Source organism: Chiloscyllium plagiosum, chromosome 2 (genome assembly GCF_004010195.1).
Source record: "Chiloscyllium plagiosum isolate BGI_BamShark_2017 chromosome 2, ASM401019v2, whole genome shotgun sequence".
In the NCBI taxonomy this organism is placed as follows: domain Eukaryota; kingdom Metazoa; phylum Chordata; class Chondrichthyes; order Orectolobiformes; family Hemiscylliidae; genus Chiloscyllium; species Chiloscyllium plagiosum.
In genome coordinates this window covers 62,543,875-62,559,469 of record NC_057711.1, presented here as the reverse complement: position 1 = coordinate 62,559,469, position 15,595 = coordinate 62,543,875, and the positions used below count along the sequence as shown (strand labels likewise).

Genomic DNA, 15,595 nt, shown 5'->3' with positions numbered 1-15,595 from the left:
AAAGGAAAGCATACCAAACGCCTTCTTCACTAACATATCTACCTGCGACTCCACTTTCAAGGAGCTATGAACCTGCACTCTCCAAGGTCTCTTTGTTCAGCAACACTCCCTAGGACCTTACCATTAAGTGTATAAGTCCTGCGCTGATTTGCTTTCCCAAAATGAAGCACCTCACATTTTCCTGAATTAAACTTCATCTGCCACTTCTCAGTCCATTGGCCCGTCTGGTCAAGATCCTGTTGTAATGGGAGGTAACCCTCTTCGCTGTCCACTACAACTCCAATTTTGGTGTCATCTGCAAACTTACTAACTGTACCTCTTATGCTTGCATCCAAATCATTTATGTAAATGACAAAAAGTAAAGGACCCAGCACTGATCCTTGTGGCACTCCACTGGTCACAGGCCTCCAGTCTGAAAAAAAACCCTCCACCACCACCCTCTGTCTTCTACCTTTGAGCCAGTTCTGTATCCAAATGGCTAGTTCTCCCTGTATTCCATGAGATCTAACCTTGCTTACCAGTCTCCCATGGGGAACCTTGTCGAACGCCTTTACTGAAGTCCATATAGATCACATCTACTTCTCTGCCCTCATCAATCCTCTTTGTTACTTCTTCAAAAAACTCAATCAAGTTTGTGAGACATGATTTCCCACGCACAAAGCCATGCTGACTATCCCTAATTAGTCCTTGCCTTTCCAAATACATGTACAACCTGTTCCTCAGGATTCTCTCCAACAACTTGCCCACCACCAATGTCAGGCTCACTGGTCTATAGTTCCCTGGCTTGTCCTTACCACCCATCTTAAACAGTGGCACCACGTTTGCCAACCTCCAGTCTTCTGGCACCTCACCTGTGACTATCGATGATACAAATATCTCAGCAAGAGGCCCAGCAATCACTTATTTAGCTTCCCACAGAGTTCTAGAGTACACTTGATCAGGTCCTGGGGATTTATCCACCTTTACCCATTTCAAGACATCCAGCACTTCCTCCTCTGTAATCTGGACATTTTGCAAGATGTCACCATCTATTTCCCTACAGTCTATATCTTCTATATCCTTTTCCACAGTAAATACTGATGCAAAATACTTATTTAGTATCTCCCCCATTTTCTGCAGCTCCACACAAAGGCCACCTTGCTGATCTTGGAGGGGCCCTATTATCTCCCTTGTTACCCTTTTGTCCTTAATGTATTTGTAAAAACCTTTGGATTCTCCTAAATTCTATTTGCCCAAGCTATTTCATGTCCCCTTTTTGCCCTCCTGATCTCCCTCTTAAGTATACTCCTACTGCCTTTATACTCTTCTAAGGATTCACTCGATCTATCCCGTCTATACCTTACATATGCTTCCTTCTTTTTCTTAACCAAATCTCGATTTCTTTAGTCATCCAACACTCCCTATACCCACCAGCCTTTCCTTTCACCCTTCCGGGAATATACTGTCTCTGGATTCTTGTTATCTCATTTCTGAAGGCTTCCCATTTTCCAGCCGTCCCTTTACCCACTAACATCCGCCCCAATCAGCTTTTGAAAGTTCTTGCCTAATACCGTCAAAATTGGCCTTTCTCCAATTTAAAACTTCAACTTTTAGATCGGGTCTATCCTCTTCTATCATTATTTTAAATCTAATAGAATTATGGTCGCTGGCCCCAAAGTGCTCCCCCACTGACACCTCAGTCACCTGCCCTGCCTTATTTCCCATGAGTAGGTTAGGTTTTGCACCTTCTCTAGTAGGTACATTCACATACTGAATCAGAAAATTGTCTTTTACACACTTAACAAATTCCTCTCCATCTAAACCTTTAACACTATGGCAGTCCCAGTCTATGTTTGGAAAGTTAAAATCCCCTACCATAGCCACCATTATTCTTACAGATAGCGGAGATCTCCTTACAAGTTTGTTTCTCAATTTCACTCTGACGATCAGGGGGTCTATAATGTAATCCTAATAAGGTGATCATCCCTTTCTTATTTCTCAGTTCCACCCAAATAACTTCCCTGGATGTTTTTCCAGGAATATCCTCCCGAAGTACAGCTGTAATGCTATCCCTGATCAAAACGCCACTCCCCCTCCTCTCTTGCCTTCCTTTACTATCCTTCCTGTAGTATTTGTATCCTGGAAAATTAAGCTGCCAGTCCTGCCCATCCCTGAGCCATGTTTCTGTAATTGCTATGATATCCCAGTCCCATGTTCCTAACCATGCCCTGAGTTCATCTGCCTTCTCTGTTAGGCCCCTTGCATTGAAATAAATGCTGTTTAATTTATTAGTCCTAGCTTGTCCCTGCTTGCCCTGACTGTTTGACTCGTTTCTGTTCTCAACTGTACCAGTCTCAACTGTACCACATGATCAATGGTTTCTACAGGCTCGTGGATGTGACTCAAAGTCAGAATTCATTTGTGACTGAATTGTTGTAAGGATTATGGGATGAATCTTTGTCAGATTTATTACAATCCAAAGGAGAACTGACCAGACAGAAAACCAGATAATGAGTGAATCAGGAGGTCTGGAAACAAAACAGATCAATCCTATGAAAAGATAAGACAAGACACAGGAGATCTACAGAAGTGATTCACTTCTTAAGGTACAAAGCCACAAAACACACAGCAGATAATACAACACACCAGGTAGGACAGACATTAAACATTGATGCACTTGCTAAAACTGTGGAGCAAAGAAAACCCTTACCCATGCACGGCAAAAAGCTTTTAAAATTGTATGCTTTCATTATAAGAAAATTTGTAAAAGCAGAACACAGCCACAAAAGCATAAAACCAAAGAACTACCCCCAGCAAATGATAAATGAAGGTGAACAGTCTCCACCTGTAGATAATCCCAAAGTTTTCCCAAATCAAGCATACATTTATGTTAATGAGCAGCTCTCAAATTTTAAGTCAGGAGGAGGAAGTGTCGCCACATCATCAGATAGTGAGCTTTTGTTGACAAAACACTGCTTAAAGCCAACAGAACGCAATTACATGGCTCAAGGGCATTTAATGTTAAAAACGTGCTCCAATGAACCAAAGATTTTCACTACCAATAGAAGCATATGTATTGACCTCAATCTTATTCAAAAGGTGGAAGAGGTTAAACAACAAAATGCTAAGCCAGTCGATAACAGTGTTGGGCTCCAAAAGCTGATTCCCAGAGTTTAAACAAAAAACAGAATTTCCTGAATTTAATTACTTTGGAACAAAAAAATCTGTTTCATGCCATAAAAAAGATGGAAAACTGTGCCTAAGTGGTTTGACTGAAATTTTTTCCACTGCTATCAAAATTCTTAAAAAAGTCAGATTCCCAGTTGCAACAAGTTTGAAATGATAAGCGAGCCAACAAGAACAAACTTCTGCCTACACCACTTGATAGGGTACATTTTCCTCTTCCAAAGAAGAATCCACAACAATAAAGGATGTCGCTTGACTGTCCAAGTAACACAAATGAGAAAGTGAACAAGTTAGTTTCATCAATAATTCAATCGCTGATAAGTAAGAAAAAGCCCAAAGCAGTTAAGTTTTTGATCTACCTCTTCAACACAGATGTACAAACAAAATGAGAACCAAATTTCACTGACAAATTGAAGGTGTGATGCATATAACTTCATGGAAGATATCAATAAAAGACAATGTGCAAAATTTCAAGATAATGCAAAGTAAAAAAAGCTGCCAGCTTTCGCAAGGGACCACACTGATATCTATTAGCAATAGAAATAAATCACACAAGTCCTCCATGAAAAAGATAAGAATGAAGACCCGCTGGTTCAAGAGAGAATTACAGGTCTCATAACATCAGAAAGTCAGTTCAAGCCAATCAACCTCTAGCCAACAGATTATTCTTCTTCCAAATCTATACAAAAGAGATTAGTGAAACCTGATTAGTGAAATTTGAATTTGTAAATTTGTAAAGTCAAAGATGGGGAGGGGTAAAATTAATTAGTGATTAATGTGAATAACAACAACAGTATGAGGGAAAGAGACACTTGGGGGATATAACTCTGTTGGACTATAACATGGTGTTGTGTGATTTTTAACTTTGTCCATCCCAGTCCAACACCGGCTCCTCCAAACCATGGGTATCAAAGAGTTAATACTTGATTGAGAGCAATGATACAGGGACTTGTGAAAAGTAAAAGGAGGAGTTGGTAGGGCACAGACCTGAATCAAATTCACGCCTAACAGTCTCTATTTAACGATGGTCACGTTCACTTAATCTGAAAATAGTTGTAGTAATGCAATTCAATTTATATTGTTTGCTGAACAGGGCTCTTCTAGTTAGACTAGAAAGGAAGCTATCTTCATCTATACTAGACCACTTAGGTTTGAAGGAATGTCCACACAATACTTAACCACCAGAATCAAACCTGTTCATGCTTTTTGTGTATTATTTTTTCTGTCACTCACCAGCTCATTACACCAGCCTGTGCCCTTTTGAAGTTAACACTACCTTCCTATTGGTCAAAATAGTTCCAAGTTTTGCATTACCACAAAGCTTGAAATTGAGTCACTACACTCAAGTTGAGATCATTAATATACAGGTCGTTCTGCTATAACAAACGTTTCATCAATGCAAATTGGCTGTAATGCAATTTACAAATAGGGCACGCTGTTTCTAAAGAGTGAACATTTAAAACATGCATGGACTAAATGCAATATCGCCAACAGTAAGTGTTGTTTTTATTGTGCGATTTTGATGTAGCACAGGTCGCACAAGAACGTGACCATCGCATTATAGAAGAAATGACTGTATACAAATGAAGGAGTGGTTTTAAATACTGTCCTTTGGGGTACCCTATCATAAACAACTATTACAATCCAAAAAGCAACTGAACACAACCACTGTGAATGGCAGGTAACAATTTTCTACCCATGTTATTACTCACCCTTTCATGATCTCTAACTTTACTCACAGGTCAGTTGTACAACACTATCAAATGTCCTTTGAGAATCTATGTACACCATATAAACTGTAATATCCCCATCTACCCTCTACTGGTTATGACATGTAATATATGGGATACTTGGATTTCAAAAGGACATTTAATAAGACACTGCACATGATTTAAAAAAATTGCGCAGGTGAAAGCATTTTAGCAGGAATGGCTAGTGAACAGAAAGCAGAGAGTATGGACAATTGCATTATCTTCAGGTTGGCAGGCTGCCACCAATGAGGTGCCACAGGGATCAATGTTAATTCCACAACAATTATTTACAATCTAGAGAAATATATTTTTTGATTTGAATAAGGGTAGCAAATGCATATAAAGTTAAAAATCTCACAACACCAGGTTATAGTCCAACAGGTTTAATTGAAAGCACACTAGCTTTCGGAGCGACGCTCCTTCATCATTGGACTATAACCTGGTGTTGTGAGATTCTTAACTTTGTACACCCAGTCCAACACCGGCATCTCCAAATCAGAAATGCATATAAGTTTGCTTATGGCATCAGGAGAGGCAAGACAGTAAATTGTGAAAAAGTGGAACATTTGTAGAGGGTTTTATATATATAGGTTAGGTGAGTGAGTAAAGAAATTGTCATTCCATCACAATCATGCTTCCCAGCCCCAACCTTCTGTCTCCTCTGCTCCAAGGAAAAGAACCCAAGTCTATCCAATCTCTCTTCATAACTGAAACTTGCTAGCCCAGGCAACATCCTGGTAAATCTCCTTTGCACCATCTCCAGTGCAAATAACAAATCAGAAAATGTGGATTCCAGAGATGCACACCATACTCCTGCCACTTATTGCAAATGGAATGGAATATAAGCGATGTTTTGCTGAAGCTATATAGAATGTTGCTAAGACTACATCTGTGTACAGTTTTGCTGTCCTTATTTGGCAAGACGATACAATTGTTTGAGGAGCAGTCAGAGACAGTTCATTCAACTCATTCTTGGGATGATCAGTTCAACAGGTCACAACTATGCCATTGAAGGTCAAAAGAACAAAACGTGAGTGTACTGAAACCTACAAGATCTTGAGTGGACCTGATATGGCAACACTGTCTGGATATTCACCCTATATGGGAGAGACGAAAACTAGGGGATATAAATTAATTAGTTGTTCCCTTGGGCCATTTTTATTTCACAGAGAGTCTTTAGAGTGTCGAATTCTCTTCCTCAGAAAGTAGCTGAGGTTGCGTCTTTACATTTATTCAATGCAAAGATGCATAGAATTTTGACTGACAAGACAGTCACAGGTGCAGACAGGAAAATGGAGTGACATCACAAGTACATCACAGCCATGATCTTATTAAATGATGGAGTAACTCATGTATTCCTGCTCCTAAGTCTTATGTTCCTGTGTTATATGCCCATAAAGCTTGGAAGATGGGAATTTCAATGTTAGAAAGCAGTAAGGAATTCACAGCTCACTGTGACAAAATGGACTGAAGGGTCAACTAACTTCTTTTGTAGTTTCTGTACAGCCAAGTCATATCAGAACAGTTTTGATTCCACAAGGGCTGAACAGCTCCTGAACTCAAAGTGAGGGAGACTGTTCTCAATATCAAGGCAGCATTTAACCAAGTGCCACCAAATATCCTTAGCAAAGTTGGAGTCAATAGGATTTGGGGAAAACTCAACAATAATTGCAGTCACACCCAATACAAAAGATGATGGTTGTGGCGGTTGGGGTCAATCAGTTCAGTCCAAGATCATCATCACAGGCATTGTGCAGGTGATATCCTGGGTCCAAGCATTTTTAGTTGCTTCATTTATAACCTACTCCTCATCATAAGGTCAGAAGTGGAATGCTGAGTGACGACTGTATATTTTCAGCACTAGTTAGTTACTCTCCAGGTACTGATGTGGTCTATGGTCATATCCATTAAGTCCTGGACAAGATCCAAGCATGGCTAACATTTGAAAATTAAAATTTACACCACAAGTTTCAGACAAAAAAAATCTAACCATCTGCCCTTGATATTCAAATACATAACCATTGCTGAATTCCCCCACTATCAACATCCTGGGGACACCACTGACCAGAGACTGAACTGTACCAGTCTCAAGGGCAACCAGGGATGAGTAATAAATGCTGGCCCAACTGGTAAAGCCCACATTGTATCAATGAATGAATGAAAACATAAATACTATGGCATCAAGAACAGGTCAGAGGCTATGATTTATGCCTCACCTCCAAAACCTCCGAAGCCTATTCACATAAGGCACAAGTCCAGAGTATTACAGAATAGACTTTACTTATCTGGATAAGTGCAACTCCAACAAGATAAAGGAAGTTCTGCACAATCCACGACATCCCGAATAGTTTTCCAACATCCACTTCCTCCACCTCCTTCATACAGCAGCAGCAGTGTGCATCACCCACAAGATACACCTTCCAAACCTGTCACCGCAACCACTGAGGAAAGTCAAGGGCAGCAAATGCTTGGGAGCACCACCACATGCAAGCTCGCTTCCAAACCACACATCATACCGACTTGGACATTTAATGCCATTATTTCACTGTGCTGAGGCAAACTCCCATTTTAACAACATTGTGGATGTACCTACATCACATGAATTGCAGAAGCTCACCACCACCTACCCAAGGGCTATTAGGGCTCGGCAATAAATGCTGGCTTTGCCATTGATACCCAAGTCCTGTAAAAGAATATTCACTTCTTCAGAAAATAAATAAAATGTAATTGTCTTTGTGCAAGGCCTCCCACTGAAATAAAATCAGGATGCAACAAGATAATTTATGGGATTTATAGTTACAGTTGCCTGAATACAGTACTAACAGAAACTCAAAGTACAGTAGTTGCTCAGACTTGATGTCTGCAAACTTGAAATCTAACAAACAGGAGTGTGAAGGAACCATGTCATCACAATAAGTGCAAACCACACCATGATGTGAGAAAACTGCTTAATTAACAATTCATTATGTGGAAAGGGAAAAACATTGATACTATTGTCACATAACAGAACTGATTTGTCATATTAATTAATAAAATATTTAAGGACACACCAGGGTTAGTCAGTCAACACTAGAGGAGGAGAAATCTTGCCCAAACACGCCATCTAGGCTGAGACAGAGTATTCTCTTTGCAGATTATAAGTTTTACTCCAAGAGCATGATCACATTTTTGGCTGGAAAACCCTGAAGTCAGATTATGAATTCATCGCGAAACCTTCAACTTCACCATTTTTAAGAGAAGAAAAACAGAATTTCAAGGCTTGCAACATTTAGTAATTAGGCACATATTATATTTTGAGAAATAATCTTTTCTTGTGTTGTGTGTGACCTGAATTGTATCTTCTCCCCTGGTAAAGTCAGATGCAGAGTGTTAATTTAGTATCTCAACTATGCCTCCTGCCTCTATATATTAATCTCTTTTTAGTCCATAATTGGCCCTACTCCTCCTTTAGGACCCTTGTTATTTGCATCCCTATAGAAGACCTTGAGATTCCTTTCCCCACACAGCCACTCCTTCTCTCATTTGCCTTTCAAATTCCACTCTCAACCTTCTACATTCAGATTTCATTATTCACCGGATATCTGTCATACCATTCACTCCAGACTCAAAATATTTCACAACTCTCCAAATAGACTTTTCATCTATTACCCATCAACTTCAGCTCATTTGAGGCTGCACTGTTAGAATCTCATCCCATACTAAATCCTGCCGGCCCCCACTTTTGTTGCTGATTTATACTGTTCCGATTTAACTTTACTCAAGCAATTTTGATTTTACTTTAATGTCTTAAATATAGAAGTAATGTCCTCCAATCTCTCAACCACCATGGACCCAAATGCCAGTCTCCGAACCTTGGACTCTGTTCTCCAATGCATCACTTTCAGTTTTTCTCATGCCTTCATTTGCCCAGTGCTCCAGGTCTGGAATTCTTCCCCCAACCACTGAATGTCTTTGCTGCCTTCTCAACTAAAACTCCCAATTTGACAATTTCTTAAGTTACACCTTCTAATATTTCACTCATTTGGTTTGTTATCTATTTTTGATAATCTCTTGGAATATTTTCAATATTAAAAGGTGATGTATATTTGCACATTGTTATTTATTTCTTACCTTACCTCAGTTTTCCATATCAAATTTGTCCTGCCACCTACACCTACAGTCCTTGTCTTCCTGAAGTATTTAACAAGCCCTTACTTTTGTGTTCTGTGTAAACATCGAAACTACACACATTTATCAAAATAAATCAACCAGAAATAACAAAGATTGACTGAATACTGACCCTCCTCCTTTAGCACACACCACTTTCAACTTTTGTTAAATGTGAGCAAAAACAGTTAAACTGAAGACGTTGTTACTTTACCATCAAAACAAGTTATTTAGTTCAGGTGGTTTGTGTTGAGCATGGTGATTTATGAAGTTGAGTTTTTCCTGGTATTTTCCAAAATCAAACACTGTTCTCAAACTACCACCAAAAATATTTTGAACATAAAATTCTGTGTCGATACTTTTTTAAAATTACGATATTATATATTTAAATTACATTTTAAGACATTACAATATTCAGGTTTTTTTAGCCAAGTGGCAGAACAATCATGCAAATTTTAATTAGCCAGCAAGGGTCATCAACTTCCCAGGTTATGCAGCGGAATGCACTTCAAATCATTCAGTTCTAGTCGTATTGGTAATCTTAAGTCAGCAGATATTGAAAAATGTCTATACATTCCCTTTCCTTGAACGCCTGTGCATATACTTTAGTATTGTTTCCTGCGAGTTTCAAAACAAAAAAAATGTTGTACATCTCTATGACTTGCTCCTGATCTTAGAACAAGGTCTAATGTGGCTCAAAGTCATGCATGCTTGCGGAATTGAAATTCTTTAGAATTTCTGACCAGTTCAGCAAATTTATATGCAAGGCCCAAATGCATTTAGAATAACAAATAGTATGAATTCCATGCCAGTGGCATGATGTTTATTTAGTCACGTCAGTTCTACAAAACAATATCTAAAATAGACTTAAGTGAACAGAAATTATAATATTGCATGTTGGTTATTTAGCTAAACAGCAATTCAATATTTGCAGGGTGTGCATATGGAATTTAAATGTTAAAAGTATTTTAAAAATTACTGATTTCTGACTGGCATCTGATCATTTTGGGTCAATTAAAAGCTGTTTTAGGAATTTAAATTTAGCTACCAACTGCAACAAAATAGACCTCATTGAGAAATGCAGAAATGTGGAGAAACTGAAACCATGATCAAGCCTGTATCTGTAAACTCCAATATTATAGGTGCAGCTAACCATAAAGAACTTATGCTGGCCTGGTAGAATATTGATAATAAATGATTTTATTGTTTTGCATTCTGCTATATCCTCCAACTCATAATGTGGACCCAGAGATTATGGAGTATAACCAAACCTGAAGATATTTCAGCCAGCACAGGCAATTTATAAAATTTGCATGAATTGTTCTCTTAAGAGAATTAATAATGTGTAATTGTACCTGGAAGTCAAATTTAAGTACATTCAAGTACATACTGGACCTTGTTTTCCAATATCCCTTCATCAAATGTGTTACTGTGCAAGTTATTTAATTAACCTAATTTCTGCCTTTAATAATAAGCAGAGTTATCTATATTCATATTAGGGAGAGCAATTACACATTTTAAAAAGTGGGTGAAGAATAGGTTTTATTGCTCAAAATTGAGAACAGTAATAGTGTTTGCCCCAAATGCATTGGTAGAAGAAAAAAGTCAAATACATCGTAGTTGAGCGCAATTAATTCAGGGGGTACAGGCTTGGACACCTATACGTTGTGCCTTGATGAAGTTCCATGTAGTTGCACAATTCCATGTATACTTTTTCAGTTGCTCCATACAAGGTAATTTGAATGGAGCTTCCATGTGCTTTCAAGCAAGTGTTACAGAATTCTACAAGGATTTTGTGGAAGGAAATCAACTCATGAAGGATCAAAATGCTGTAGCAATTTCATCTTCATGGCCAGAAGTAGAACACACTATTCTAAAATATATTTTTTTGTACTTGCTCATCCTTATTGCTTTGTTAATTTCTTGCAATTCAACTTGTTCGATAAGATGTATTCTTAACAGCTAATTACTACCAATTTTCTTAAACAACATGTGAAATTGCTTGTGCACACTCCTTATTTTCCCGAAAAATAATGGGTCATCAAATTCAATCTAAGGGGACAGAACTAATTTATAGCAAAGAACAAAATTAAATTGTAATGCAAGTCCTTGCTATTGAAAAAAGCACATGATTGAGTTTTTCTAAAATTATATATTCATTCCATGAAACTCCACTCACCGTTTTAATGCATTAGTTAGCTCAACTGCAAGTTCATTGTCATTGAGCGTTTGGAGTTCAGTGAGAGAATGAGTTACCCCATCACTGCATTCCTAATGGATTAAAATAAAACAAGGACAATCAGAACTAACAATATCTTTGGATACAAATGATAAAATTGTTAGGTTAAATGTGAATATGTTCATTTCAGGCTGTTACAAAGAAACCAATAAAGTTTACAGCTTTCATATGTGAAAAGTTAATAGAAGAATGAAGAGAATCCCCTTGCTGTTCAGCACACTCATCAGGTGCTTAAAAATTAAAATATTTCACTTGCTTTCAAATAATTTCTCACTGCATCATATTTACTAGTGTTGTGCTGTAAAACACCTTTTTGATGAGCTAGTACTGGAATTAAGAGTTACACTTTTAACTGAAGTTACTAGTGGAAATAAAGTGCATTGTTTAGACCTGACAACAATGTTTGATGCTGACTGAAATAAAATGTTCATTCCTCAGAGTTAATATTCATTACTTTGACACTGATAGAAACATGCTACGATAATGTACTTTTACTAAATCTATAATAGCTTCCCCCTCTTTAATAAGAAACATTTTTACCCCAAGTACATATGTGCTGATCTAGGACTGCTCCTAAAGTCATTGATTACTACTCAGAAGAACTAAATGTTGGTAATTCTTAATCTTGCCTGCCTTTGCTACTTTTTGGTGCTCTTTTTCTAAGTTATCAGAAACTTGCATTTATACTATGTAAGTAACACAAAAATATATCCTGATGCTCTTCACATAGGCATAATCAGACAAAAATGAACATTCAGCAAAATGAGATCTTAAAGCTTATATCAACACATGAATTTTAAGGAAAGTAGTATAGAATGGGCAATGGAACGGCAGATCATTAAACCATGTTATACCAGTCCATTATATTTTAATGATCTATGTATTTGGACACTCAAGTCTCTTCAGAACTCTAACGTTGCTAGCTTTCATCATGTAAACATGCGCCTGGTTTGAAATTTAAGGATAAAAGTTTTGATACTCATTTAATCCATTAATATACCTTTGCAATGTCATACTTTCATTACTGCTTATATGACATTTCTTTGCCTCATTTTTAAACTTAAGATACTTAGCTTTCTGTCCCATCATCTTGGCCATTAATAATATGATACATAAACAACACTCCAACACAGATTCTCATGAGTCATATTCTACCAACACAGTAGAGTGCATACCTCCACTTTGCATGTTAACTCAATGTTATGAGAATTATTCAGGTCTTCTTTAAGATTTATCGACTGAAATAATAATGTCCAGACAACAATGTTGCATTATTAGGATTCTTGTACAGCATTTATCAACTAAACCAATGGTGATATTTACTTTAACTTGTTTATCCTTTCCTCCACTGCTGGTTGAGCTGAGAGATTGTATGCGTTGTTCCTTTTGTTCTTCTACTTCCGATTTCAAGTGTTCAATATGTACTAAGTAAGCTTGTTCCTGGGCTTCTCGAGTGCTCAGCTTCAGTTCAAGTGCTTTCTTCTCTTTCTCCATCAAATACAGCTGAGCTTTAAGTTCTGCCATTTCCTCCTTCAGGTAAAACAAATATATTCCAGATTATATAACCATGTATTGACTTGTGTCAAATATGTCAAGAATATCCAAACAATGGGTATAAACCAAGTTATCAAATTTATCTGGAGCAGAATATGTACAGATTCTGGAAAAGGAACCTTTTACCTCATTAGTACCTCAGCTTCCCATGCAAAAAGATGGTGACCGAAGCCATTGATCCATGGTATCTTAATGGGATAGTTTTGTCTATGAGATTTGTGCAGGAATACTGCAGTGTCATACTTGACTCAAAATAATTGCGTTTCTTCATCCCAAGTACTGCTAGACCTGCTGAGCGCAACCAGCGCTTTGTTTTATTTAATTAGACTAGCAGCTTTATCATGACTTTGCTCAAAAGTAGTAAGAGGAAGGGTCAAGCAAAGTGCAAAAAAGGAACTAAAATTGTTTACCAGCAAATCCAGTATGTGGCAAGGGAGCAAAACGGTGACACAAAATGGAAACTGGAGTAAAATTGATACTTCAACTGAAGCAAAGGTTAAAATAGATTGGTTTCTTTTTACTTAACAGTTAGGCACACTAAAATTCAAAGCCTTCGCGAATGGAAGTGTTCTTAGAATTAAAAATACTATTTCTTAGAATTTCTTCCATTACACAAGCGAGACCAAATTCCTGACAATTTTGCCTTGCATCTCTATTCTGTACAAAAACTTGATCAACTCTTTTTGGTTTCCCATTTGCTACTTGGTTGCCTTCCTTCCACTGCAATATTTCGACCTGACCCGCTAGAGTACACAAGAAATAACAATTCTACATGCGTCCTGGCCAACATTCCTATTTCAACCATCTTAAAGGGTCATCACCAAAAACTGCCATACTTTCTAAAAGTGAATTGATGCTTATGGATTTTGCAGTTTAAATGTTGGATGCCAAAGTTTGCACTCTTATTTGTCACTGCATCTCAAAATACTTACCACTAAGAATAATTATAAGGGCACGAAGACAGGGCTGGCTGCAGTGAATTGGAAAATTAGGCTACAGGATAAGTCAGTAGAGGTGTGATATTTAAGACACCCAGAAAAGGTACAGTCCAGTGAAATCAAAAGACAGACTGCAATGATATCCTCAGCTAAGGAAGTTAAAGATAATATCAAACTAAGAGAAACCATGCTATTCCACAATGAGGGACAAGTTAGAAGACTGGACAAAATAAAAAGAACAAAGTATGACAAAAGGAGGGAAATGCACATCCAAAGATGTCTAAGTTAGGTGAATTGGCCATGCTAAATTGCCCATAGCATTCAGGGATGTGCAGTTAGGGGTAAATGTAGGGGAATGGGTCTGGCCAGATTACTCTTCGGATGGTCGGTGTGAACTTGTTGGGCTGAATGGCCTGTTTCCACACTGTAGGGATTCTGTGATTCTACTAGAGAAAGCTAGAAATTTAAAAAAAGTAAGTGTTAATTACTATTTTTTAAAAAAATGAACCTTGTCAGCTGAATTGTGTCTCTAGGGAATTAATGATATTAAAAAATAAGGAAATGGCAGATAAACTGAACACATTTTACATGTTAGCACTGCTGCCTCACAGTGCCAAAGACCCGGGTTCAATTCCCATCTCAGGCAACCGTCTGTGTGGAGTTTGCACGTTCTCCCAGTGTCTGCATGGGTTTCCTCTGGGTGCTCCGGTTTCCTCCCACAGTCCAAAAATGTGCAGGTTAGGTGAATTGGCCATGCTTAATTGCCCATAGTGTTAGCTGAAGGGGTAAATGTAGGGGTATGGGTCTGGGTGGGTTGCTCTTCAGAGGGTCCGTGTGGACTTGTTGGGCCGAAGGGCCTGTTCCCACACTAAGTAATCTAATCTAATCAATGCGTCTTCAATGTGAAGAATACAAACAACATCTCAGAAATAACTCAATCAAGAAGTGAAATAGAGGGAGGAACATAATTATATTCAACAGGAAAAAGTTTTAATTAAAAAAAAGTTAGAGTTAAAAGCTGACAAGTCCCAGATCTGAAAGAAAAACAGAAATTGCTAAAGCAGCTCAGCAGGTCTTGCAGCATCTGTGGAGAGAAAGCAAAGTCAATGTTTCGAGTCTAGTGAACTTTCTTCTGAATTTCTGTTTTTGTTTCAGATCTTCAGCATCTATGGTTCTTTGTTTTATTTCAGACTCCAGATCTGTTGGACAACATTTTAGGGTTTTAAAAGAAGTGACTGATGGGATAGGAGATGGCATTAGTTTTGAACTTCCAAAATTCCCTAGATTCTGGAAATGTCCCATCAGTTTGAAAAACAGTGCTATTCATCTGTGAAAAATGCGGAGCAAGTAGAAAAGAACAGGCCAGTTTGTTTAACCTCTGCAATAGGGAAAATGCTGACATTTATTAAAGACGATATAGCAGGGCACTAACAAAATCTCATTGCAATTAGGCAATTAACATCATTTTATGCAAGATAAATGATGTTTAAATAAGGCTTTTGCGGAAAAAGGGGAACTGGTGAATGTGCTTACTTCTACTTAAAATGCTTGACAAGTGCCACATCAAGGTAATTCCTCAAAATAAATTTTCTGGGTGTAGACAGTAACATAACAGTAGGGATAAATGATTGGTTGGCTAACAGAAAAAAGGGTATTCATAAATGGATAATTTTTAGGTTGGAAGGATGTGACAAGAGGAGTGCCACAGGGATCAGTGCTGAGGCTTCAACTACGTATGATTTACATTAATGATTTGGATCAAAGAAACAAGTCCGTGGTTGCTAAATTTGCTGATGACACAA

General features: G+C 37.9%; 1 protein-coding gene across 3 annotated transcripts in view; it reads right to left on the bottom strand.

The window, feature by feature from the left end:
* The window catches only part of mcc (MCC regulator of WNT signaling pathway), a 193,863-nt gene that overhangs the window by 21,897 nt on the left and 156,371 nt on the right, over positions 1–15,595 (bottom strand). For all 3 annotated transcript variants that reach the window (XM_043710801.1, XM_043710810.1, XM_043710820.1), the window contains 2 exons: positions 12,625–12,831; positions 11,242–11,333 (listed from right to left, as the gene is read on the bottom strand). In XM_043710801.1, coding sequence (XP_043566736.1) covers positions 11,242–11,333; positions 12,625–12,831 — 299 coding nt within the window. The remainder of the gene's footprint in view (positions 1–11,241; positions 11,334–12,624; positions 12,832–15,595) is intronic.